This window comes from Sander lucioperca, chromosome 24 (genome assembly GCF_008315115.2).
Source record: "Sander lucioperca isolate FBNREF2018 chromosome 24, SLUC_FBN_1.2, whole genome shotgun sequence".
Taxonomy (NCBI): domain Eukaryota; kingdom Metazoa; phylum Chordata; class Actinopteri; order Perciformes; family Percidae; genus Sander; species Sander lucioperca.
This window is the reverse complement of record NC_050196.1, coordinates 13,697,821-13,724,484: the sequence shown is the minus strand read 5'-3', so window position 1 is coordinate 13,724,484 and position 26,664 is coordinate 13,697,821. Positions and strand designations below refer to the sequence as shown.

The 26,664-nt window shown below is 39.4% G+C and overlaps 4 protein-coding genes across 8 annotated transcripts in view; 2 read left to right on the top strand and 2 right to left on the bottom strand.

Moving 5' to 3' along the window:
* The window catches only part of abcb11b (ATP-binding cassette, sub-family B (MDR/TAP), member 11b), a 30,910-nt gene extending 12,415 nt beyond the window's left edge, over positions 1 to 18,495 (bottom strand). The window contains exons 1-10 of one of the 2 annotated variants that reach the window (XM_031291506.2): positions 18,191 to 18,495; positions 7,486 to 7,574; positions 6,424 to 6,442; positions 4,296 to 4,325; positions 3,794 to 3,845; positions 3,388 to 3,695; positions 3,145 to 3,232; positions 944 to 1,077; positions 679 to 850; positions 10 to 134 (exon numbers count right to left, since the gene is read on the bottom strand). In XM_031291506.2, coding sequence (XP_031147366.1) covers positions 10 to 134; positions 679 to 850; positions 944 to 1,077; positions 3,145 to 3,232; positions 3,388 to 3,695; positions 3,794 to 3,845; positions 4,296 to 4,325; positions 6,424 to 6,442; positions 7,486 to 7,564 — 1,007 coding nt within the window. In that variant the 5' untranslated portion in view covers positions 7,565 to 7,574; positions 18,191 to 18,495. Of the gene's footprint in view, positions 1 to 9; positions 135 to 678; positions 851 to 943; positions 1,078 to 3,144; positions 3,233 to 3,387; positions 3,696 to 3,793; positions 3,846 to 4,295; positions 4,326 to 6,423; positions 6,443 to 7,485; positions 7,575 to 7,767; positions 8,030 to 18,190 lie in introns of those variants that run through there. The other variant, XM_031291504.2, reaches the window with a different exon arrangement.
* LOC116044394 (retinol dehydrogenase 7-like) lies at positions 13,537 to 16,430 on the top strand. Of its 3 annotated transcripts, none has more exons than XM_031291512.2 (5): positions 13,537 to 13,668; positions 14,556 to 14,870; positions 15,466 to 15,724; positions 15,809 to 15,972; positions 16,057 to 16,430. In XM_031291512.2, the coding sequence occupies exons 2-5, from the start codon at positions 14,558 to 14,560 to the stop codon at positions 16,278 to 16,280; spliced, it is 960 nt and encodes a 319-aa protein (XP_031147372.1). In that variant the 5' UTR covers positions 13,537 to 13,668; positions 14,556 to 14,557; the 3' UTR covers positions 16,281 to 16,430. The 3 variants fall into 3 exon arrangements, with proteins under 3 accessions (XP_031147372.1, XP_031147373.1, XP_031147371.1); XM_031291513.2 differs by having other exon boundaries at positions 13,593 to 13,680; XM_031291511.2 differs by lacking the exon at positions 13,537 to 13,668 and having other exon boundaries at positions 14,516 to 14,870.
* Positions 18,496 to 18,634: 139 nt separating the features above from the next.
* On the bottom strand, positions 18,635 to 22,482 carry atp5f1b (ATP synthase F1 subunit beta). Its single transcript, XM_031291510.2, has 10 exons — positions 22,277 to 22,482; positions 21,240 to 21,413; positions 20,963 to 21,137; positions 20,638 to 20,759; positions 20,325 to 20,509; positions 20,038 to 20,196; positions 19,754 to 19,876; positions 19,309 to 19,521; positions 19,017 to 19,218; positions 18,635 to 18,912 (listed from the first exon to the last, which is right to left on the bottom strand). Exons 1-10 carry the CDS (start codon positions 22,377 to 22,379, stop codon positions 18,815 to 18,817), a joined length of 1,554 nt encoding a protein of 517 aa, XP_031147370.1. The 5' UTR covers positions 22,380 to 22,482; the 3' UTR covers positions 18,635 to 18,814.
* A 2,631-nt stretch (positions 22,483 to 25,113) lies between these two features.
* LOC116044392 (collagen alpha-1(XXVIII) chain-like) overlaps positions 25,114 to 26,664 on the top strand; it is a 31,484-nt gene continuing 29,933 nt past the window's right edge. Inside the window, exon 1 of one of the 2 annotated variants that reach the window (XM_031291507.2) lies at positions 25,114 to 25,198. In XM_031291507.2, coding sequence (XP_031147367.1) covers positions 25,188 to 25,198 — 11 coding nt within the window. In that variant the 5' untranslated portion in view covers positions 25,114 to 25,187. The remainder of the gene's footprint in view (positions 25,199 to 26,664) is intronic. The other variant, XM_031291509.2, reaches the window with a different exon arrangement.

Genomic DNA, 26,664 nt, shown 5'->3' with positions numbered 1-26,664 from the left:
AAATTTTACCTTTGCACTTCTTTTTTCTCCCCACCGAAAGCAGCCACAGTTCTGATGGAGGTGAGGACCTCATCCGCTACAGCTCCAGCTTTGGCGTAGGCCTGCAGCTCCATCCCTGTTAGCTTAGCCACAAACTAGAGGAAAACCAAAGTGACACATAGAAGTCACTTAAATATTGTAGTTACTGTCATCTTTTTTTGATTTTTGTCTGGATGTATGGTGATGACGTGTGTCCATGTCGCAAATTGTATGTTTTATATGTTGTTAAAAAAATAAAAAATTGTGTTTGTATTTTTGATGTATGAGTACAAACTTTATGCATAAGTTCCTTGTGTGCAACCACTGTCTTGCTGTTTACCAAAAGCCTTTATGCCAAGGTTCTGGTACATTCACATACCCTTTGTTTTTTTGTTTTCTATAATAAAATGCTGAACCTACTTGTACAATCACGATCTTGAACTTTGTACAATCTGTAAAAAAACACCAATAAAAAGAGTTTGCAAAAAAAAAAAAATTGTTAATCACAAAAAAGAAAGTCAGTTGAAGTAAAGTCAACAAGTCAAGTCAAGAGAAGTCAAGTCAACAATTCTAGTCAAGTGAGTTTCAACTCAAAAAGTCAAGTCAACAATTAAAGACAAGTCTAGTCAACAAATCAAGTCAGTTCAAGTCAAGCCTCACCAGAGCCATAAGACCAGCTCCAACTCCGATCATTGGACTTGCTGCGACAATGACAAGTGTTAACTTCCACCCTTTCACAAAGCCAATGCAGAAACCACACACAAAGGTGGTGAAGCGCTGCAGGAAAATGGCAACTTGATCTGCAATGGCATCGTTGATCTTGTTGATATCACTGTAATACAGATAGAACCACTGTTACACATACACACCAATATTCCAGAAATACTCCACGAGACGGAAATCATGTCATCATTGCCCTACTCACTCTGACATGCGAGTGTTGAGCTCCCCTACAGAGGTGCAGTCGAACCAGCCGATCTCCATCCTCATCACTCTGCTGAAGTACAACTTCCTGACGAGCTGAATCTGTCTGGCAGCGGCCGTCACCCACAGGGAGATCTATAGTGTAAAAGACCGGTTACACTCTGATTTGTCCGGAGGACAAGGAGCACTACACCGCTTTTACATGATGAAGTTCAGCTTATTCATCATTAGGAGTACAACTCAGCCAACAGTTGTTTAATGTCTTCTGTGGCTCTGGAGGAGCTTTATCAAGTCTGAGAAAATAACCCTGATGATGTCATAGTGATGTCACCAGGGTCTCAGCTTGGGATTTGAAGCTACTTTCTTCTCCTTTTTTACAGAAATATGGCATTTTATGTGGATTTGAAAAATAAATGTGCACATGCTGGTTCTAATGAAGAAACACTACTGAGTTGCATTAAGGGAAATGTAGATTCCAGACATTTTTACCCATACTGGGACTACAATATCTCCCCCCATAGGCGGCATCAGGGAGGGGCTTGTGGGTGCTGTAGCTACCTCTAGGACAGTCATAGCACCACTAAGAAATTTCTGTGAATTATTTTAAAAAAAAAATAAGAGTAAATACTATAATTTATAATTTGTAAAAAAAAATAATAATAAATACATTAATCAGACAAACGATTATTTTTAGACTAAAAAACATAAAACCAACACAGGTGGTCTATTGACCTTTTTGACCTTTGACCTCCACTTCCTTACTCATTTTCGTAAGTTAGCATTAACAAAGCGTGTGGAGACTCAGTCAAAGCTAGGAAACGAAAATGATTGTGAACCCTTTTTTTGGAGAAAAAAACTGGGCTTTTTGGAAGAATATAGTCATTGTGATCCACACTCCATTTCAGAAGGTGGCAGTAATGCACATCTAAAAGTTGTTTGCCAACCGTCATAAAACGTCAGAAGAAGAAGAAGATTTTTGAACCTAATAGGGCTAATACAGGTGATGGTAGTAATGTATTTCTCATGAAGGTGTAGACCCAGCTAGAAGTCACTGACCATGCAGGACCAAGAAAAGCCGGAGGATGGAGCAGAGGAAGGGGACCCGCCCGCGACTGCTGCTGAATTGCTCTAGATCATATTAGCATTGTTTTGTTATTAAGATGTCTAATGGTAAGTGCATGATATTTTTTTCTCCGTTGGTTGCCTATTATAAATGTAATGCATTTGGTGTTTGATGCACACATTCTGATTTCTTGTTTCTATATTGCATAGCTCATAACATTAGATGCATGAAACGGAATACTGCTGAGTCATTAGTGCAGGTGTTGGGAACTGGCAGCATGAGTTTGTGAGCTCAGAGTCTGAGGCTGAAATGTGCACAGACGTGGGTGTGTCTGTTGCTTGTGAGCAAGCCCTGTCTGTGGCATACTTGTGTGAAGTGTTATATTCAATGTAGAGGTTTTTTTTCATATGCAGGCTTGTGAATAATTATTCTATTATTATCTCGCTTTGTGTTTTTATGACACTGGCGGAGCGGATAACGTTACTGCGTAAGTGCGCGCACCTGTCTACATGTCGTGGGTGTTGTAGTAGAAATTAAACTGTGGCAACCAGCACATTCATGGAAACCCTAAATTTCAGAGCATCCTCACTGAAAAGGCGAGCAATCCTATAGCACCAGCAAAAGAAAATCTCTCTTGCTTTGATTTTGACCATTATTTTTGAATCTGTCTTTTGTAAGCTTCCTAGCTTTATAAAAATCTCTAAACCATTTAATGCTGTGCAAACCAAATTTTTTTTTTTCTTTTAATAGAAAGTAGTCCCTAGCCTGCAAATAAGATTAAAACCAGTTTTCAAATGTGCCAGTAGGCCCCATTCAGTTTTTTGTCTGGTAATATGTTGTGGCAACTGTGTTGAATGCAGCATTGATATCATCCAATATACTAAGACGTTTTGGTGATAACATTTGTAATTGTTCATTAGTAAGGTGTCTAGATTGTTAATAACTGCACTTTTCAGAGCCTGTGAGAAATAGTCTGAGAGAAGAGAAGAGGTGACTACTTGCATAAGATCTGATGCCATGCAGTTAAAAACATTTTTCTTCAAGATTTCACAGTTGATAGGGTCTAAATGTGTCATGCTGATTGAATTGGTTTTAAGTGCATGCAAGGATGATACAGCCTAATCTAATTTTAGACCAACCTGAAAGTATCCCAGCAGGAACACAGCTGCTCCAATTCCAACATAATAGAAGGCAAATAGGGTCATTTCATATTCAATGTCAAGGAGCCTGAAAGATAGCACAAATACAGTAAATTAATCATATACGAGGCTTACACACCCACATACACTGAAACACAGATCTAAAACTTTTAATACCACATCTTACACTATGTTTGATGTTGGAAAAAAGCCCACCTCATGCATTTCTCACACCCCACTTACCCACACGGCCTGCCCTCCAGCGGTGTGAGCATCTCCCATGTTGAATTGTTCATGAAGCTCCAGTCCGACTGGTTCAGCGGCGTCATCAGGCCGATCCCCTCGGTGTAGTTCTTCTTCCACTGGATGGTGTTGTTCACACACTCCTTTCTGTCGTCGCTCAGCTCATTGAGCTCGATGTCGTACTCAATGAAGGTGTCGGTGAGCAGGCCGAACACCAGCAGCATGAGGGGCTGGGCCGAGCCGTGCAGCACCGCGCACACACTGCCCAATACCATCATCAGCACGTCCTTGCATGTGGCGAAACGGAACTGGACAGGCATAAAAGCACAGAACTTGCATTGGGTGGACAAATCTCAAGTGGAGAAGAAGAAGGCCAGTGTTACATCGTGAAGAATGAATATTTTACCAGCTGAAAGAAGCCAACCCTTATCGCCGGTTGCTCGTCATTTCCCTGATTTCTGTTTGGAATAGAAGACCAGTCAGTTTTATGTGATGTGTGAAAGTATACAGGGCCTCTATTTAGTGCTGGGCAATATATCAATGTTATATCGACATCGGTATATGAGGCTAGATATCGTCTTAAATTTTGCTCCCTCAGGTTTCTCTGGATGACACAAGTGTCTTTTTATGGTTTTAAAGGCTGCATAACAGTACAGTGATAACATTTTCTGAACTTACCAGACTTAACTAGCTGTTTTATTATTTGCCTTTACCCACTTTGTCATTGTATCCACATTATTGGTGATTATTTATCAAAACTCTCATTGTGTTAATATTTAGTGAAAGCACCAATAGTCAACCCTACAATATCGTGCAATATTGACATGGATGTATTTGGTCAAAAATATCGTGATTTAGTTTTTTCCCCACATTGCCCAGCTCTACCTCTATTGCTATCTTTTACTCACTTGTCATTATCCTTGGAAGTTGTCGTGGTCCTGCATAAAAAAAGACACAACACATGGTGAGCTGCTAAACCTATCTTCTGTTTAACACTTTAAAATAAAGACAAAAAACACATGCTTAAGAAATGATTTAATGCATGAACTAATGCAGGATGTATCGTAAACTTATGTTGTTACATCATTAGGATCATCAATTAATTAATTTTTATGCACAGACCGAATTGCCTCTAAAGTATCGAAAAAATGCCTTTTCATTCAATACCCATTTTCAATACATAAGGGGTTAATCTCATCAGCGTCAGTGAGCCAATAAGCATGCAGCATGCTTCTACCAAGATCTAATAATGCTTATGATTGGCGCGCAGGAACAACTCTACGTTACACACAGAGACTGGGCTCACATAATAGGAGCTGAAAAATAAATAAAAAGATTTGTGCCGTAATGTGTAATTTCTTTTTGTTTTTATAAAATTGGTATTGGTATCAAAGTCACGGTATTGGTACCACTATCAATTTTTTTTTAACTATACCAAACCCTAAACCAGCCCTTTTCCATTTATTCCCTGCCAGATCGTCAAAGTTTCTGTAATGCCTATGCCTTTGCTTTCCAACCATCTGAACCCAAACCCTATTGCTTCTAATGGCATTTGCAAGTTTCCACTGCACCCAATTAGAGCCGAGGAGTTTTTAACGCAGTGTCAGTGACTGTTCGTGAGCTAAACTGTCACACTAGGCAGCGCTGATCAAACCTGAATCAAGATTCTGCTTCTGCATTGCATAATTTTCACCTCAAATGTTTTCAGAAACATATTTTAGTGTACTGTTTAGCTGTAAAAGGAGAGTTTTGTGACCAAGTTGAGCCAAAACCAGCTGGCCAGAGCAAACATTCTCATTTTATAGCTAAACAGTACACTAAAAATATGTCTCTGAAAACATCTGAGGCGAGAAATGGGCATTGCAGAAACAGAATCTTGATTCATGAATGTGATTTTTTTTTTTTTTTTTCTTTTCACAGCTGATCGGCCTCATGTAGTAGTGCCAGAATATAGTGACAGTTTGAGCAAATATGACAAAAAGTTATTTTTGATGAAAGTTACCAACTGTAGCATTAAGTGGCCCTGAAAGCTCAATGCATTGCAAATTAAGAAAGCACATGCAAATGGACTTCAAAAATCTTCACCTACTTGTCATTTTTCACAAAACGATTAATCGAAAGAATAATCACCTGATTAATCAATGATGAAAATAATCTTTAGTTGCAGCCGTATTGTGCATTCAATTTTGCATTAAATCAGCATGTCTAATGCATAGGAATGCATTACTTATTAAAATGTGTTTTTTACTCTTATTATAAAGTAATCATTTTCTGATGCAGCGGTGCTGTTGAAGACACACTACAACTAGAAATGTATCTTTGCTGTTTGGTGAAAACAATCAATCAACTGACCCATACAAACGCGTGCATGTCTGCCAACATACAACAACACACAAGTACACATGGTCATTGACCTCCACTGAGATAATGTCTCTTTCTATCTACCACATTTCTTGTGAAGGGGGCAACTTCACAGCAGTCAGTCACATATCACACATGTATTACTACTAAAATTCAACGTGTTATGTAGAATAGAAAGTTATATTTGTGCACGTTGCAAAAGAAGCTGTGTGCGGTCATTGAGGAAGTGGTTCAAGGAAATGTCACATAGCATAGAAGGTTAACCTTAAGCCGTTAACTATAGTTTAAGCCTTTTATGGTATAAGAATGCAATGTGTACTAGACAGATAAGCAGGAACACAGGAAAGGAAAGTGTCTGTTGCCAGGGAAACTTGGATGTTTGTGAATCCACAGCTGTGTTGTACTTTTATGCTGGACTCAGTAAACTTTGTTTAACTGAACTCTTCATCTCAGATTGATCCTTGTGTTCTGGTAAATTTATGTCCGATGTAAGAAGGTGCAGGAATTAATAAATTGGAGTCAGATTTGACAGGCCTTAGGCTTAAGGCCTTATTTTAGAGACAATTCCCTCTACAGTTAAAAAAACTAATTTATTACAACTTAAAACAATATCCAAGATGATTTCCAAAACAACGCATAAATAGTGATGCATAAAATACTCCAAAGAATACGTACGTATAGGAGCCAGCTGGTTCTGCAACACAAGAATAGAACAAGCATTTTAGTTTTTTTTTTTTTTTTTTACAATTTGACATCTGTAGCTGTAATTCTTACTAGGGCTGAACGATTTTTGAAATTAATCTAATTGTGATTTTTTTTCCCAAATATTGCGATTTCGATTTGATTATTTTTTTAAGCTCTTTGTCTTCTGTATTATTCAACAAAGACAAACAATAAATCATTTTATAGTATGAACAACACACAATTACACACTAGACAGTTAAAAAAGTAAAAATATAGTATATATATATACACACACACACACACACACACACACACACACACACACACACACACACACACACACACAGTGTATTTTTTTTTTACAGTGCACAGAGAGGAGCTGCCTCCAGCCCCAGCCCCTCCCCCTCGTGAAGTTGCGTGCTGCCGTGTGCGCTTGTTCAGAGAGGCTATCGTTACGTTAGCTAGTTGCTGGTGTTCTTGCCATGGGATTAACTGTACTAATAAAACTGTTGAAACACCGCGGCCACGCTGCTGTGAAAGCTCCCCGAACGTCATTTATCAGAGTCTGGTTGTTACCCCTCACGTGGCAGCTCCTCCACTCCATATCTTTATAACGGAGCTAACCGCTAACCGGAGCTAACCGCTAATCAGAGCTAGTTGCCAACCGAGCCTTGAGTTCTGCGTGTCTGTATCCATTAACTGCACGTATGGACTCGAACCAGAATAAAACCCTTCATTTTATTAAAATGGCTGTAAAAGTTTTAAACTACAACTCAGAGTTGTTTGAATGACAGAAATCAGCTCAAGGTACAGTGTAGCGTTAGCATGCTAAGTTGATGCTTTCTCTGCGGAGTGCAGACTGATTTGCTCTCGCGAGTCATGTGACCAAATCGCAGCCTTTGCGATTAGGAAATCGCGTTTTAACATATCGCGATATTATCGCAAATGCAATTAATCGTTCAGCCCTAATTCTTACCCATATTTTGTATTCAAATAAAATAACACATCTCTCTACCTGTTTATTGATGCATCTTCACTGTCATTGTGCATTACCTTCATCTGAAAAGTCATAGCTGTGGTTATCCTGTCCCAGTTTTTTAATGCTTTGCAATTTCACTGATCCGGTCGGCATGGTGACTCATCTAGGAAAAGCCAAAAGAAAGCACATGTCAGAGGTCCAAAACCAGAATAATTAGTATATGACAGCCATGTCAAAAAATGAAACCCCACTTAAGAGTACATTTATCGTTTTTAGCAGTCATCCACTTTCAAGGAAATAAAAAAAGAAGCTTTTGATTATGAGACATTAGGAATCAACTTAAAAATTAGACTTACCTAGATGTTTAAATTTTAACAGAAATCTATCTTTCTTATCCTTGATTGGAACTAATTCACGAGTTCTTACAAAAGGAGTCAAGTCAAATTAAACCAGCCGTAGCAGCAGCACTCAAGTCCAACATCCAGATATTTATTTTAATGTCCGACAGCTAGTTGTAGTTGTGCCAGCTTGTCACGACACACTGTGTATCTTGTCAGCATTCGCATGCTCTTATTGAAGAGAATTGGCTGGGACTCGGGGTCAGAGTGTTGTGCTTTCAGGTACGTGTCCTGCTGTTCTTATGCTGCTAAAAAGGCCATTGACCTTGCGGGCAAATATTTTACCTGCAGAGGCTCTGCACTGTTTTTGCATTCTTACTAACTGAACATGAATTTAAGACTATAACACAGGTGATAGTCTTAAATTATAATTATGTAATCCTTTTTGGATTGGATTTATTTAATTTATGAATCATATGCAAAAAGAAGGCTTCAAACACAAAAGTCTAGTTGGCTGTTTACTTGTATGGACACAGATGCTATAGTTTCTCTTAAACTGTACACTGGATTATTACGCCAGCTTGCCTGTCAGCCAGGCGGATAATAGTATTAAACTGGAAGCAGCATAAACCAAACTGTTTCAACACTGACAATGGGCCGAAGGAGCGTTTGGGGAAATAATTTCTGCAAGACTTCTTAAGGTCCTGATTAGTGCAGGGATTAATAGAATTTTAGACCAGAAGCTTTAATGAACAATTTATAAATTATTTCTATAGCTAGTGTAATTCCTTTTAAAAACAAGGTTGTGACAGCTTCAATGGACTAATATCAATGGAGTCACTTTGTAGATCACTTGACTTTCACTTTGGAGTGAGTATTGGGATTACTATACAGTGTTTTATTGCATTACATAAGAAATCCCCAAACTTTCTCAGTGAAGGATTATGAAAATGATGCTTTACTGTGTCAAAAAATTAAATTGTAAAACCAGTCTAATATTTTAATAGATGCGTTTATTAGACATAAACTCTAATTGAGCTTCATTGATTATACACTGTTTTGATTATTCTAGCTGCAGTGGGTATAATGCAAAAAAACCCACCAGAATTTGAAGTAGAGTGAGACATGTTCCTGCAGCTCTCCCTCTCTCTCTGTAGTCTGGTGCAAGGATAAAGCGTGGTGGATGTCAGGCGTTGCCCCTCCCCTTCTGCTATCTGTGTTACTGTTTCCAAAATCCCTTCCCCTACAGGAAACAACAACCTCCACGCTAGCAAGCTACACGCTGAAAATGCTAATAATAATACATTTGAATCATGCAATAAGGAAGGCCTCTTTGGTTCTTTCTTTGAATAATTGAAAAGATTTAAAAATAATGTGTTTTTGGCATTTACTATCTAACTGGGACATGCCAGCATGTTTGCCCACCGGTTATGGAAAAAAATGTATTCTCAAGCATTGCCTATCGTCTGCAGTGAGCTAGCGAGGGTAACGTTAAACACAGAGGCATGGTGTGAAAATGCCATGGTTTTGGATGCGTCCCCTTGGGTCGCAATATTGGAGGACCAGGTGAAAACCCTGCAGTCAAGGGGGGGCAATTAGCCATTTCAGAGCTCGCCCCCCTATGTGCAAATGTTCAACCAAAACAAACAGATTTCTTCTCGAGAATATTTTGCAGAGGCTCTGTCGCTGCATCTAGAGCTTAACATGTTTTCATGTGTATCTTGGCACAGTTCACATGCTCTTTTTGAAGAGAATTGGCTGGAACTCGGGGTCAGAGTGTTTTGTGTCCTGCAGGTTTATGCTGCTAAAAAGGCCATTGACCTTGCAGGCAAATATTTTACCTGCAGAGGCCATGCACTGTTTCTGCATCCATACTAACTGAACATGACTTTTGTATTACAACCTGTGATAGTCTTGAATTATAATTTTTAGATATAGAGATAGATAGATAGATAGATAGATAGATAGATAGATAGATAGATTATATATTTTATTTTTTTTATTTATTTTTTTTTATTCATAGACACTCATTCAAACTTCCCACTGTCACCGACACCTATTAAAGGCACGTGGTTCAGACCAAGGAAGAGACACCGTGTTAATGAAATAAAAGTCCCCTGAAATAAAAAAGTAGTCATTTGAAAATGTCCTTTTAAAAATAAAAACTTATTTATTTATTGAACTATATTGACTCATTTCAATATTTATATTTACATATATTTCTATATTTATTGCCTCATTTATTTATTTTTTTCAGGATGTATTTTATAGGCATTTTTGTTTATTATAATTTTATTTATTTAATGTATTTTTTCATTTCATATAAAATGGCAATCCATATTTTTTAGGTGGCTAAAATACGTTTTACTGGTACCCCCGTCCATATCAGTACGTATTGCTCTATTCAAAGCCACCAGCCCTTCTTTTGACAAAAACACAATCATTTTACCTCGCAGAACATGGGAATTGCTACCAGTGCCTCGACTGGTTATTAAGAACCAAAGTCACACAATAACACAAAATTTGGTGAACCAGTTTCCAGTATTGTGTGATAACATGGCCTCAACAGCAGTGCATTGCATAGCTTCCTGTATGCTTCCCTAAACATGGGGGACCCTGCCGACCGCCCTTCCAAGTTACTGTACTGTTATGTATTGTACTGTACTGAAACAACGTCATCATACAGAACCCTACATCAGGTCACGTGAGGAAAAGTTTTTAGATGGCTTGGGAAAACAGCAGTTTGTTGCTAAAACATACTTACTTCGACCAACATGTGAATGTTTGAATTTAAATACATAAGGAACGCTACTGGGAAGCTACATAATGATATAAAAACCTGAAATACACCAAAACATGATGGTCTCGCCCTTTGTTCGTTTCAGTACACTCAGGGGTTTTGCTGCTCCAGCATAACTTGGTCTGGTATAACCAGTAGCTTATAGTGGCTAATGTAAGTTAATTTTAGCAAATTTCAGCTAATATTTCTATAAAAACCAACATTACTGACTAAATTGGCTTACTTTATGACTCATCCCTAGTTTTGCTACTGTTACATTATGCATGCACATTTGATAATAATAGTAATAAAAATAATACATTTATTTATAAAGCGCTTTCAAATCAAAGTGCTGTACAGAGCATAGAAAATACAGTTTAAAAACATTTCTAATGACTAAAATAAACACACACGGACTCTCAGAAAAACATACAAAGAAATTAGGCATCATACGCAACAATAAACAGATGGGTCTAAATATAACATATCACATAATCGTCACATTGGTAAAGCTATAGTTTTACTATACATGTGAGCATGAGTTGTGTATATGTTGCTGCAGGTTGACATTTAGGTTATTGCCCTCTTCAGCTTGACTTCGTGACCACCTTCATGTTGTCTGTCATCTTGTTTAACCTTGAATGCAACAACAAGGGGAATACAGATATTATACTGCTGAAATCTAAATCTAAAATTGTTTTCTTATGCTGCTGAAGCTTTGTTTACATCATTAAAGTTTAAAAAAATATTTACTTAATTTTAATTGAGACTTAAACAAAATGCTTCATTTATGTCTATAAATAAGGCCCTTCAATTATGTATGTATGAATATAATATTTATATTTATTGATTTTAATTGTCAGAAAAATTACTGATTTGGCCTGCACGCTGCATGAAAACAACTGATTGCTCACTGTATACTGTCGGTCAGTCACTGCTGCCTTCAAGTGTCGTCAGGAAATTACAAAGAGGATTATGAACATGTGTCCAAAATTGTTGGAAAATTGCATTAACACCAACAACACCGAGAAGTTTAAATTGGGTGTACTGTATTTTCCCTTTGCAGCCCTGTGTAAATAACAATGTTGTATATTTCTATGATCTGTTTTCTACTGAAAACATCAAATACATTCCTGAAGCGTTTACATGTGCAAGAATTTGTAATTGCAACTTTATTATTGGACATAGGAGTGCTTAAAGGCAGAATCTGCACAACAGAATTACAAAACAAATATGCTGCCACCTTGTGGTTAAAATGTAAGAAGCTTCAGATGATCCTCTCAGTGGACCATGCAATTTTGTGGACTGTAAAAAAAACCAACTAAAAAACAAGCTGCATTTCCGGTGTGCAGTGGAATTAATTCACACATACCAAGTCACTGCAATATTTTAGCAATCTATTCAACAAATCAGAAAACACAACAATCACCAAATTAGAAAAGTAGCACCCTATTATCCCTCTTAGTTCTGCGTAGACATCAAAGTCACTCAGATAACGAGAGGAAATAGGAAGCAGCATGTTTCTTCTCTGCCATTAACACTGCTAATGCTCATGCTAACTTGGTTTCACCAACAGCTAGCTTCTGGAGAAAGTGAAATAGCTAACAAGCTAAAGACTTAGTTTCAAAAGTTGGTGGAAACCAAATAAAAGCTAAAAGGTTTCATGTAGTCTATATATAGGGCTTAAATTTATCAGGTGGCCAGAAACAAAACTTAAATGTGACCAAAACGTTGTGTGCTTGTGTGCTGGACATGTAAGTAGTATGGAATTGTTTGCTAACACTACGTTAGCCATGACAGCTTCATACGGTGATACTATAGGTCAGGTTGTCTGGCTTGTTTTGTGATTATTCTGCTACCTAGTGGCTAAAAATATATGCATGCACATTGAAATACAAATATCGAGAAACATTACATTCCAAAGTCAGCACATATTTATAATGCTAAATGTCCATTTTAAAAAGTAAGAAAGTGACAAATGTTGTAACAAGTGCTGTTTCTCCTTTTCATGTTGACTTTATATATTCATTATGTGAAGCTCTAAAAATGTGGGTTTAGTGCAAACCCTCTTAAACAGTAATACTGTACTTACAAGTACAATTTGAGGCACAAGCACTTTACTTGAACAGGTTACTTGATTTTGTGTTGCTTTATACTATTAGTTTGCAAATCAATTGTAACATTAAACATATGAGATAAACCCATTTACAGCTAGATTTAACTACCTGACATTACTTTAAGTAGTCTCACTTTGCTTTAAAATGTTTAATTACCTGATAACACGTAAATAATGAAATACTATAAATGAATACCATTCATTTTTATAATTCCTCTTCCATTAATTTATTATTTAAACTGTTTAATCTGTATGTAAATAAAGCACAGTAATGTAGTGGAAAATACAACTCACAACTTTGGCCACCACCTTTTTATATTTAAAAATTAAGACTTAACACACTCAACTCACATTGGAAATTAAGACTGAAGACTTTGAAGACTTCCTGCTGGATCCTTAATGTGGTTAATAATGCATACATATGCAAAGTACCTTTTTATATAACCTTATTGTATTTAAATAATACATCCAAGTCTTCATGCTATTGCTGTAACCAACCCGGTCAGTCATCAGCAACCATAATGTATGCGGGACACGATCCATTTCCATACAGGTAAAATAAATAATAAACCTCAGTCTCTGTTTGCAATAACTGGCACAAGGAAACAGAGCCCACACAATAGTGGTGGCATGGAGTTGCCTCCCAGCTACTGTGTTAAAAGCCTAAATATAGGCTACTTTAAATACTGTAGCAAACAGACCAACGTCATAGACAACCCATTCCAGTCTGACTTAAGCACATCGGATGGAAACACTCCAAGGTTTTCTAGAACCTCTTGCGTGAAAGGGGCATAGCACTGACGATTAACAGTGACTCGTTATTTATACATGTAACTTAAAACTGCAGCAGTCTGCGGCCTGCAACCCTTCAAGTTACGCCCCCTGCCCTGCTTCAAGTTACGCCCCTCGCCTGCAGTCTGACAGGAAAAGGTTGTTTTTTTCTGTCAGGCTGTACACTCCTCAGCTGGTTCTTTGGCAAAGTTTTGTGTGATCGAGACGGGCCGGGAAGACCTCTGCACAACAGGTATAATACTTGGTAGGCCTATCATTATTTACCGTCCTTTCAACACGACTAGCGAGATTACTCTGAAGAGAATACTACTACTACTACTACTACTTAATTAACAAACTTATCATAATTAGCTAATGTTTCCGTTTACTTTGGTATCATATAACGTTAGCATAGCTAGGAACCGGTATGTGCGACAGAACAGTATCGTTAGGCTGAATTGGTTTGGCGACATTTTTATTTAAGTTTCTATAAACTTTTAAATTTGTATACACCACTTTATCAGAAGCCTACCGCTATCCGAATATGAAATAACATGTCTTCTAATTATAACGTGAAATCGTTTTTATATCCATAAAACGGACACAGTTGACTTTTAATTTGCTACCTTATCTAAAGAGAAACCACGGGTTTCAAAGTTCATTTACCCGTTAACGGGTAAATGAACTTTGAAGTTGCGCAATTTAGTATCGCCAAAGTTTGTGAAGCCAGTGAATGACGACGTTAATTTAATTTACAAGCTATGTCATTTGTCATATTAACGTAAATCACAAATCGAAGTCGTCAGACAAATGGCTTACTCCGCTGTAGTTTTTCATATATGTACATTTATTCAAAAGTTAGTTAAAATTGAAATATATTGCATTAACTACAGTGTGTAAAAAGACTGGAGCTAATTTAAACCATTTTATATAATGTCGGTTAGGTTAACATTGCATTGCATCCAAAAAATCGATAATGTGTTTGTGAATGGAAAATATATCTGCAGAAAAAACTACAGTTAGAAGGAGAAGGTACAGTATTTCCTCATAAATGTAGTGAAGTATATAACAAGTACCTTAAAACTGAAGTGCAGTACTTGAGAAAATTTAATGTGATGTCTTCCCTCTTTGTTCTTACAGTCATGTACCTGTATCTGCTAGGGCTGGTGGTTATCTACTACCTGTACCGCTGGGTTAGGGAGCTACCCAGGGTCCCTGACAAGGGCAACAAGTATGTGTACATCACAGGCTGCGACTCTGGCTTTGGCAACCTCCTGGCCCGCCATCTTGACAAGAAGGGGTTCCGAGTGATCGCCTCATGTTTCAGCGAGAGGGGAGAAGAGGATCTGAAGAAGGCCTGCTCCAGCAATCTTATCACAACACACCTAGATGTTAGGTCCAAGGACAGCGTTGCCAAAGTTGCAGCGATGATCAAGGACAAAGTTGGCGAGCGTGGTGAGTGCGAAGCGTTAACCGTCTCTTTGTTGGTCCAGACTGAAATATGTAACTATTGGATTGATTGCCAGAGCATTTTGTACAGCCATAATTGGTCCCCAGAGGTTGAAGTGTACTGACTTGTCCTCTAGAACCACCATGAGGTTGGCATTTGTGGTTTCAAGTAAAATTTCTGAACAATTATTGGATATATTGCCATGGAATTTAGTATAGACATTTACCTTCCTATCTGGATGAACTGTAATAACTTTGGTGATCCTGAGTTTCCATCAAATTTGTCCAACACTGAGCACAACCTCACAAAGCTATACTGTTTCTCAGTGTTCTGCTTCCATAAAATGCTGCTGTTTGATATCCACAATCCCAAAAGCACACACTCACACATTTAACCAGCCTACACTGATGCCAGTCCAACATACAACTCTTTCCTCTCATCCGAAAGGTATTCAGCCTGTATTAACATGCTTTGAATTCTTTCTGCTCTCTGTCTGGTGCAACTCTGCTAGTTGTGAAGAAACCTAATAGGGGAAAAACTTAGTTTAAACGTGTTAAAAATGGTTTTATTGACTGGATGTCCTCTGTGTGATCCTTCTAGGCTTATGGGCTGTAGTGAACAATGCAGGCGTGTCTGTTCCCTCTGCCCCGTGTGATTGGCTGACCATCGATGACTACAAGTCCATGCTGGACGTCAACCTGAATGGAGTGATTGCAGTGACCCTGAGCGTCCTGCCGCTAATTAAGAAGGCCAGGGGAAGGGTGGTCAATGTAGCCAGTGTGTTTGGGAGGATCAGTATTACAGGAGGGCCGTACACTGTCTCTAAGTATGGTGTGGAGGCTTTCAATGACAGCCTCAGGTGAAACATTAACTCACACAATCAATAACGTCAGTATGTCAGAGTAAAGATTTTCAGCCCTGATTAAATAAATGTTTTGCCTAGGTTAAACATGGTGCCTTTCGGTGTCAAAGTCCTCTGCATTGAACCAGGCTTCTTCAAAACAAATGTGACTGACGCTACTATCCTAACCAACAATGTGAATATGCTGTGGGAAAGACTGCCCAAGGAGACCCAGGATGACTATGGAACTGAATATCTAAAAAAGTGTAAGTTTGGATCAAAGTTTTTTTTCTTCATTCATACATATTGTTATTCATCTATTTATTTATTCCACTCATTTTCCCTCCTAGCCTTAGCGGTAATATCAGACAAAGTTTCCAAGATGACTGATGGAGATCTGATGAAGGTGGTCAGCTGTATGGAGCACGCTGTATCCGCTGTGCGGCCCCGCACCCGCTATTCCCCAGGCTGGGACGCCAAGCTTTTCTGGCTGCCGCTGTCGTACATGCCATCCTGTTTCACTGATTATCTCATAAACATAGAAGCCATTCCTATTGCCAAGCAGGAGCAATGAATTGTGCTGGGTTTTTTTGTATCCACGTGTGCATATTTTATGCAATTGGTATAATACAGCTTTAACAGTGTATTACTGATACGCGCACGTTTGTGTAACAAACATTTGGCTGATATACTGTTACATAAAAATTACAATTTTAAAACATTACAGTGTGTCTCTTCTCTGAATACTTTCTAAAGACTTGGTTTTCTCACAAGCAGTTACATTGTGTACATATTCAGGGCCACCTTATCTACGGGTAGATAGGGATTTGTTCATACTAATGCAGTTGGCCTTGATGATAGGCATGTGTGAAAGGTTAGGGAGGAGCAATAAAAAAAAAACAGCCAGATTCAGACTTGATTTCAAAGTACATATGGAGCAGGACTATGTTGGTTTCTGTTATCCATCTTGAAAGAGTTTAAAGTATTGCTCTGTTAGTGATTTCCTTGTACTTCTAATTGTATTGTAAGTGCACAATATACATTTTTATATATATTGTTTTTACAAAAGCAGCAGAGACATCAGACAGGACTGATTTAGTTTCCGCAGAATGGATTTAAAAGTATTTTTTATTGACTATAGTCATACATATTTTCTCCTGCCTGCTGTGACTGTAGGCTGTCAGGAGACATACACCTAAAAACTAAGTGGACTGGTTGTGACAGATTGTGCAGCAGGATGCTGATCAACCTTTTCTGTGGAGCTTTAGTCAGCACTATCAGACCTGTAGCAAACACTCACTACTGCCTGCTACAGTAGCTAGGAAGCTCATCTCACAATGTGCATGTGTTTCAAGATCAATGATCTTGAAGCACATCTGAATGTAAGAGACGTTTGAGCCAGAAGGTGCAACTTTACTCCTTACTTTGAAGTCTACTTCCAGTGGTAATTACCTTACAACCATTGGTGTGCCTTATTTTTTCAATACTTTACCCTTAAAGATAAAAACACTTATCCAATCATATGTGCAGTTTAGGCATGGGCTGGTATAAGATTCTGACAATATGATAACCTTCAACAAAAATACCACGGTTTCGCATATTGCAATTATAGCTTTACAATGCATTATTTTGAAATGTCTGGGTAAAAAACAACTTATTTTCCTCCATTGAACACTTATTTTAAACAGCATAGCCTATAGAATATTTGGCATATTTTTAAATGTGTACCATTTTTAGTTAAAGTAAATACAATCGTATTTTTCAATGTGGATCCCCTAAAAAGAAAAAAATTGAGATGTTAATTTAACCAGAATCTGTAATGAGTTAACTCTGGTCTAAAAATGTGCCCTTTTGATAATATAGCACTGGATTTAAATTACATGATCTAATTGTTTTTATTGTAAAAAGATATCTACAATTACCCCTATGAATGCTACAATTTAATTTCTCAATGTAAATTCACATGTGGAAAGTGTTTATTTTGTGCACACACTGTACAATAGTCACAAAACCAAATGTACACAATGTTAACTTAAACAGACGTGACATCAGCTCAACTTATTTTAACACCATAGTAAAAGTACTAACTTTGCAGAAAAAGTGTACTTGTCTACTTAGTGAAGTTACGTTAGGAAAATAGCTGACGGCCATGTTATCTGCCTTGTTAGCAGCCTGAAGTCATTTCACTATTGCGACACACGCTACATTAATTGTCATAGCCGATTCCAAATGTTCAAATACAGCGTTACCTTGAATTTGTTGGGGGTTTGGTGTCTGTGCTTTTTCAGTACTGCAACGATTCCAACAGCTCATACCTTTAAACAGCTTACCGGCCCATGCCTAGTGCAGTTTATTTCAGCTGTTCCGAGAAGAATGCAGATCTATCGAGCTGCCATCTGTCAGCTCTGTGAACAAGTTTTGCTGTATTTTTTTGGACAAGACAATGACCACAAGACACTAACAAAGACAGGAAAATCAACTCACCACTCAACTCTCCTGCCAATTCAGCTAACTGGCCGTTCGAGGCCGACTGTCTACCTCAGATGCCCAAGAAACTCCAGGTATCTCCCCAAATACTGATGAATTTCTACTCCTGCATCAAGAGCGTCCTGATATAAAACGTCACACCCTGTACAGAAACAGCACCGAATAAGACTACAAAACCCTGCAGAGTGGTTTGGTCGGCTGAGCATGCAGTAGGCGGTGTCCTACCACCGCTAAAGTATGATGAATAATGTACAAGTTAAAGAGTTGATGGGAAAACATCACTGGAATTGTAAAAAATAAAAATGTAAGCTGCAACATGGTTAAGAAAGTTTCAACAACTCAAGACTGCCATCCTGTGGTCAGAGTGGAGCCATTTCATGATAGTCACCATTGGGAACAAGATTCTTAAACTAAGCATATAAGAAATATACAGTTGACATGTTTTGTGTAAAGACAGTGTTTTATTCCATCTTTCATTGGAAACATTAAATAGAACTTTCTTTCAGGATGACTAGACAGGTACATTTGCATTTTGACATGTTTACAAACCAAGTGCTCCTAAACGCAGAACCGCTCTCCTTTTGTTTTTCTCTCCCCACAACAGTTAGAATGTTTAGATGTTTATGAGTGCTCCTCAGCCAGCTTCTCGGCCTTCAGAACGACTTCCTCGATGGGACCGACCATGTAGAAGGCCTGCTCGGGCAGACTATCGTACTCGCCTACATGGAAACAGGTACCAAAGAAAATATTAGGAGGGACACAATCTAGAAATGTGAATAATTAAGTACTTTAACAAGTCACATCAGTTTCCTAAACCACTTACCGGCAAGGATAGCCTTGAAGCCCTTGATGGTTTCCTTGAGGGGCACCAGCTTTCCCATATGGCCAGTGAAGACCTCGGCCACCTGGAAGGGCTGGGACAGGAAACGCTGGATCTTGCGGGCACGGGCCACAGTCAGTTTGTCCTCCTCAGACAACTCATCCATACCCAGAATGGCAATGATATCCTGCAGGGACTTGTAGTCCTACAGAAGGAAAGTAACCATGCAAGCCTGATAAATGTTTAGTTAGTCCCACCAAAATAAAAATTCAGTTTCAAAATATAAGTCCCAAACCTGAAGGATTTTCTGCACACCACGGGCAATTTCGTAGTGCTCGGTGCCGACAATGTTGGGGTCCATGATACGGGAGGTTGAGTCCAGGGGGTCGACAGCGGGGTAGATACCCAGCTCAGCGATAGCACGGGACAGCACAGTGGTGGCATCCAAGTGAGCGAAGGTGGTGGCAGGGGCAGGGTCAGTCAAATCATCAGCGGGCACATAGATGGCCTGGTGGAGAGAATTGAGACTTGGTCAATCTTAATTGTGGCAAATTTCCCTTTGGGTCATCATGCATTAAGTAACGCAGAACTAAAATAATGATCCCTTTACTAGCAGTGATCCAATTCTACATTAGTTTTATCATTCTTTCTATTGTCCTTTAATGTTGTTTTAGCAAGGACAACGATGGGTTAACATGCACTGGCACAATGAGTCAGCTATCCTAATTTAAGTCATTTACCTGCACAGATGTGATTGAACCCTTCTTGGTGGTTGTGATTCTCTCCTGCATGGTACCCATGTCAGTGGCCAGAGTGGGCTGGTAACCCACAGCAGAGGGGATACGACCCAGCAGGGCAGACACCTGAGAAGTAAGATGACTTTGGTCACCATCAAGCATGTCATTCAACATTTATCTGAATTTAAAAAATAAAATAACCTAATAACAGCTGTTACAAATGTATCTTTAGGGAAACATTTCCTGCCCTTTTGCTACTGACAGACATGATGGGAGTTTTCACAGACCTCAGAGCCAGCCTGTGTGAAGCGGAAGATGTTGTCGATGAAGAGCAGCACATCCTGACCCTCCTGGTCACGGAAGTACTCCGCTACGGTTAATCCAGTCAGAGCCACTCTGGCACGGGCACCGGGGGGCTCATTCATCTGTCCGTACACCAGCGCCACCTAGCAGGGACAACAGTTCAGGTGAGTGCTTGATGTTTGCTACTATGCCATGGTATGTCTTCCCCCGCCCCCATGTGCCACAATTTCAAGTTTAATTATTTTTTGTGGAGGCTGGCCAAAGTCCTCACCTTGGAGGTAGTGTCCTTCAGGTTGATGACACCGGACTCAATCATTTCATGGTACAAGTCGTTTCCCTCACGGGTACGCTCTCCCACACCGGCAAACACAGAGTAACCACCATGGGCCTTGGCCACGTTGTTGATCAGCTCCATGATCAATACAGTCTTGCCCACACCAGCACCACCGAACAGACCTGTGACCATGAGAAATGTAGGATTAGTTTTAATGATATTACCAAGTAGCTTCAAAGACTACAGTATACAATACTGCATATACTGTAGAAGCACAATCGTGAGCAAACATTTATGTTTAAGCACATACCAATCTTTCCTCCCTTGGCATAGGGGGCCAACAGGTCCACCACCTTGATGCCAGTCACCAGAATCTCCTGCTCTACACTCATGTCAGTGAATTCAGGGGCCTCAGCGTGGATAGGTGCAGTCCTGAGGGAGGGGAGGGGGACAACTTGCAGCTATTCAAAGAGCAAACTTGTTTTTGCCAGCCAACTGATTTTTAAAGCTCAATTTGTAAGCATGGCAAGCTCTTTAACACCTGCTAATCATTGCCCCTTCTTATACTGTCAATTACACAAGACATTGTCATTACAATATTGTAATCCAATGTGTTATTTTCAAAGTAAACTCACTGCTTGGTGGAGATGGGACCCCTTTCGTCGATGGGCTCACCGATGACATTCATAATCCTGCCCAGAGTCTCGGGACCCACTGGGATTCTGATGGGGGCACCAGTGTCCAGAACTCTTTGTCCACGGACCAGACCCTCAGTACCATCCATAGCAATGGTACGCACTGTGTTCTCCCCTAAACACAAACATTTGTTTAGTTTATTGTCCACTGTATAAACGTATCGTTTTCTGTCTGCTCATATGGATGCAGGACTTTGTTATAATTTAAGTTGCTCACCAAGATGCTGTGCCACCTCCAGGACTAGCCTGGAATCACGGCCTGCGACCTCCAGGGCGTTGAGAATGGGAGGAAGGTCCTCATCGAACTGAACGTCGACAACGGCACCGATGACAGCCACAATGCGCCCGGAGGCGGCGGTTGCAGCGGCGGCAGGTGCGACATAGTCTCTGCCTGTAAAGTAATGCAGACATAATGTGCAGTTAGCTCAGTGTCATACATGTGTGCTACAGTCATGACCTTGTAATGCTAGTAGCACAAATAGTCTTCAACATGGCACCATGTCCGCTGAAAAGCACCGGATAGAGCAGTCAGACAACTGGCCGCTCCGTCTCAATGTCAAGTAAGTGTTGCTAGCTAAACTATGAATCAGCTTTTAAACACTAAAATGATCGAGTAACGGCCTTTAGCAAAACAAACGTACTTGTGTGAAATGTACTATTATGAACACTACAATCTCAAACAAGCCACTTCCCCGCGGCCTACATAACATTAACGTAGAAAGACTGACAGATGAATGAAGCGTACTTCGAGCTAACAATGCTAACGCGACTACTGCCAATGACAGACGCAGGACATTCAATGGCAAGTAAGTTAGTTAATCATACGCGTTATGCTTTTTCTATATGTAACGTTAGATGAATTGAATGAGTCTGTGGATACATGTTGCAGGAGACTGTCAAGACCTTGCTAAAAAGCACTTGTAATGCTAACTTAGCAGGCTCTGCACGGTCTCACACCGCCTCATGTCATTACATAAAGGTCATTGCTGCTAGCACAAGAAAAACACAGCCCAAGTCATTTTCTGATGCATGACATCTGTCAACAGGAGCATATGTGCACATGTTTACACATATAAACGTTAGAATTGCTCCAGCATTTATCAAATTAGACATTTAAATGTTCAGGCCTGCTACGCCAGCGTGTTACTAGCAACAGCTAACATTAGCATTGCGCCTGCCCTTCTCAGACAGGCTCGTAAATGCGTAGGTCTTTTGTACAATTTCGCTCAAAAGCACCAAGCATGCAGGACTTACGTGAAAGGACGGCTGGGGATCCAACGAGAGCCTTAAGGGGCTGAACCCCAGGCTTAAGAGCCTGTAATGCCCCGGTGCAGCAGCGTCCCACAGCTCCCAACATTGTCAAAATGGCTGAAGGTGGAAAGAGACAGAGGATCTTGTGGCTTTATAATGAATGGCCGCTGAGGCGAACTGCGCGTGCGCGCAACGTAAAAAGGCTGAGCATGCGTAGATGTTGAGCGTATCCAACTCTGCCCTCCAAATGTGACTGTTGAATGACAGTCCAAACAAAAGATTACAGATGAGTTAAAACATTAATATCAGTCGTTCTATTATTTCAGACCAACGTGGTTTTGGCATTGTAGTGGTGCCACTGTTCTATTTGTATACAGTGTCCCACGTCAAGGAGAGTAAAGCTATCTGCTGGACTCCTGACATTTATTGTTGATGTCTGGAGTCCCTGTTTTGCTTAGGTCATTAACAATGCTCTCATTTCCCAGGGAAATTGTAAAAATATCCGCAGTTAGTTACATGTTCTGATTGAAAACTAGACTTAGTCTTTACAGAACTTTAAATTAATCATTAAGACTTTAGTATTCTATTTTACTCAACATAAGGTGTCAGTTGACCTCATCATGTCAATGGTATGTAGACTTAAAACACTGTGTCTGCACTGACTAAACTAAACAGCTAGGCTGGTGACAGTGGTGGGCATTGATTAAAGTACTGTACTACTTAAGTACAATTTCAAATTACTTCCCCACAGGGTCTGAGGGCGCTCTCCACCAGGGGTATCGCTTTGTTGATGGCATTGTTCAGGGGTGTCTCTCAGTGAAGGACATCTGCCTGCCTGCCTGCCTTTTGGTCCTCTACCTCAACCTTTGTGCAGTCGTATCTCAGGGTCATGACTGTTGGCTCACAGTTGAATGCAGTGCTTGGTGTACCGTTTGGGGGGACGTCATCTGGAGCAGACTGAGGTGTTTCTTGTGTGTGGGTTTGGGTTCAGGTTGCCAAGGCGGTGCCTCAGAGGGGAAAACCAATGGCAAAGCTCATTAGGGCTCTGCACATTCTCTACACATACCAGATAGCTACTATTTAAAAGTAAAAGTCCTGCCTTCAATTGTATTTGACCTAAGAAGTTCAGAAGTAGTATCAGCTAAATGTACCTAAAGTAAAGTGCAAGTATTCATTTTACAGAATGGCACCTTTCGGAGTATATTGGATTATTATTACCAGGGCTTTCAGTTCATAGCAATCATATTTTATGAATCATATTTTACATGCTAATTATATGTTAAGATGATAATATTTATATCTGTGAATTAACTGTAGCTGTCACATTTATGTAGTGGAGTAAAAAGTACAATATGTCCTCCTAAAATGTAGAGGAGTAGAAGTATAAAGTAACAGAAAATGTTGAGTAAAGTACAAGTTTGAGAAAATGTACCGCCACTGCTTGCTTATTCTGAGTCACTAAAGGCTGCATGATTTCATGATTCATCATGATTTGAGTGGAGGGCAGAGCAACATCACATTTTTAGGAAAATATTAGGCCTGAGTGTATATAAATTGATACATTAATTGTTTTTTAACCTGAACCATACTACTGTACATATTACTTCTAAACCACTGATTTGTTTCAATGTGCTGTTGAGTGTCCCACAATGACATGCACAAAGGAAAGGCAGGAGATGTTCATAAAATAGTGTATTAAAGATTGAGTATTAAATATGGAATTTAGGATGCAGCAGGTGTCAATTGTAAGTCTCGAGAAGTGTGTCTACCCTATTTACACTAGAGGGTGCTGCTGTATAGATGATAGTTTGTGTGTGTGTGTGTGTGTGTGTGTGTGTGTGTGTGTGTGTGTGTGTGTGTGTGTGCGTGCGTGTGTGTGCGTGTGCGTGCGTGTGTGTGTGTCAGTCAGATGTCTTAGCCTTAGTTTAAAGCATAAAAGCATAATGATTCTGTGACTTGTATACAGATTCTAAACAAGCAATGCCCACTGGCAGAAATATATGTAGAGCAGAATCACTATGTATTAACAAATGACAGTGAATAATGAGTTTATTTCTCTTTGAATGTGTTTTTAAAACACGTTACTGTAACTGATTGAATAAGGCTTGGCAACACTCCTACCCACATATCTGACTATCTGCAGCCATAAATGCATCTCTACTAGTCTGTATTTGTCTGTGAAAACACAGCACATATTCACATATTCACACATCCTGTGCATGCCCTAAAGTAAAATACATACAAGGAATGTGTATGCATATGCAATACATGTTATAATGTACCTGTAATAATCCAACAACACAGACACAAAAGTGTTCTCAGTCATTACTCATCAGACACTTGGCCATTAAAGCTGATTCTGAGATACATGCAGAGGAACACTCAGAATGTCACTTAAAGTAAAAACAAATGTAACATTTTGTGTGGAAAAAGTTGCCTTATAGTCAAGGGAGCAATGTTGTGATCCTTAAGAGTCTTGGGATTGGGTTTGACAATCTGCAATGTTTCCCAAAATGTTTCCATACTGTATATTACTCCTTAGTGTTTGGAGGATTGTGATTGTGTTGCTGTTACTGTTACTGTAGCCACAGTGATCAGGCTGAATGAGTTCATAACAGTGAGAGATGCAAGAAAGGACATGTTCCTCAACATGATCCAATGCAGCAGCGGCCGATGTGGTTACCATTTTAAACAGGTAGAAAAGTCTGATGACATACATTATGGAGTGATCTTTGGTCCGGCTCTGTATTTGAATCCACAACAATAAACTTTATTCAAATCCTTGCAAATGTTTCCCATCCCAAACAAATGTCGCACCTGTGTATTGTCTCTGTCAGGTTTTGCGAAGCACCCCTTCATCATACTTGGGACACTTTGACAGCAGGCGGCCTTTGACCTTCCATAGACATGTTCCATGCAGCAGTGGTGAGGAAACAATTTTTCTACTCTTAAAATGTTTTGATCAAAGAGCTTAAAGGTGATAAGAATACGCTATCTAGGCCAGTGGTTCCTACAGTGGGGTCTGGGGACCCCCAGGGGTCCCTGATGTCATTCCAGGGGGTCCCCAGAAAAAAGTAGGAATCATTTAATTTCACTATAATTCCATCCATAAGTAACACAACGGCAGAATGTATGACTATTTTTGTCATGGGTTTCATACACTTTCTGTAATGAAACATCTAAAAGCAAAAATCCTATCAGATGGGAGACCCTGGGACAAATCTTATCAAATTGGGGTCCGTGGTCCAATTTGTGTCAGTTTTGGGGTCCTTGACGTGAAAAGGTTTAGGAACCAGTGCTCTTGGCAATGTAGCAATGTCGGACTGTCTGTCAGACTGGAATTTCTCAACAATTATTGGGTATATTGTCATGACATTTTGTAAACACATTCATGTTCCCCTCAGGATGAATTGTAATAACTTTGGTGGTCCCTCAACTTTTCATCTAGCACCACCATCAGGTCAACATTTACATTTATCCAATAGTTTGTGGTTTAACCTGCAAAACTAACATTTCCATCAGCCTCAGCTCTACTTTGTGTTTGATGCTAATTAGCAAAATGTTAGCATGCTTTAAACACTCAGACAATGACTGTCAGGTACAAGACAAACAAAACATGTTTGTAACTTATTAATGCATTTTATCTATAATTGACAACTTATAAAACTCTTTCTGAATGTTTGTAGTACAGCAACCAATAACACATTCCTCTGGTACGCCATGACAGTTACACTCTTACAGGGTTATGTTCAGTTTTACCTTGGTCTGTGGTGTAGCTGTCAGCTCCCCTTTAGATCAGACTGGTATGAAAACCTGTTGGGACATACCTGTACATAGCGGTTTTGTTGCTCTGAGTACTTTTACTTGGTTTGCCATTCAGCCCACTAACAATAAACAGCCACTGATGTCAGTTGGTGCTGAAACTATATGTTGAAAGAACATGCATTATCTTGTAAAAACAGTGGTTAAATGTCACAGGATAGATACCTGGAGGGGTAGGGAATTTCAAAGAGCTAAGTGGTGGCTTTCGCAATGTCATAAAATAACTCTTGTTTTCCTCCTCTTTTTATACCACATACCTTTTCTCAGGAAACTATTTACTCTTTAAAAGTAAATTCAGTGGCATTGAATAAAAAATGCCATGTCCTGCTTTGCCCTTTTATGGCTGTTTGCATGTTCTCATGTAAATAAGACCATCTTTATTCATGTATTCCCATATACTCATTGACTGAATGTCACCTCGTTGGTGGGTTTAGAGACACTGTGGGATCTGCTTTAAGAAACCACACTTTAAATGCTGCATAGTGAACATGTAGGCTCATTAGTTCAGAATCCCTGCTGTGAACAAAATCAAGAACGTAAGAACTTAACTTGCCATAACAAGCATGTGG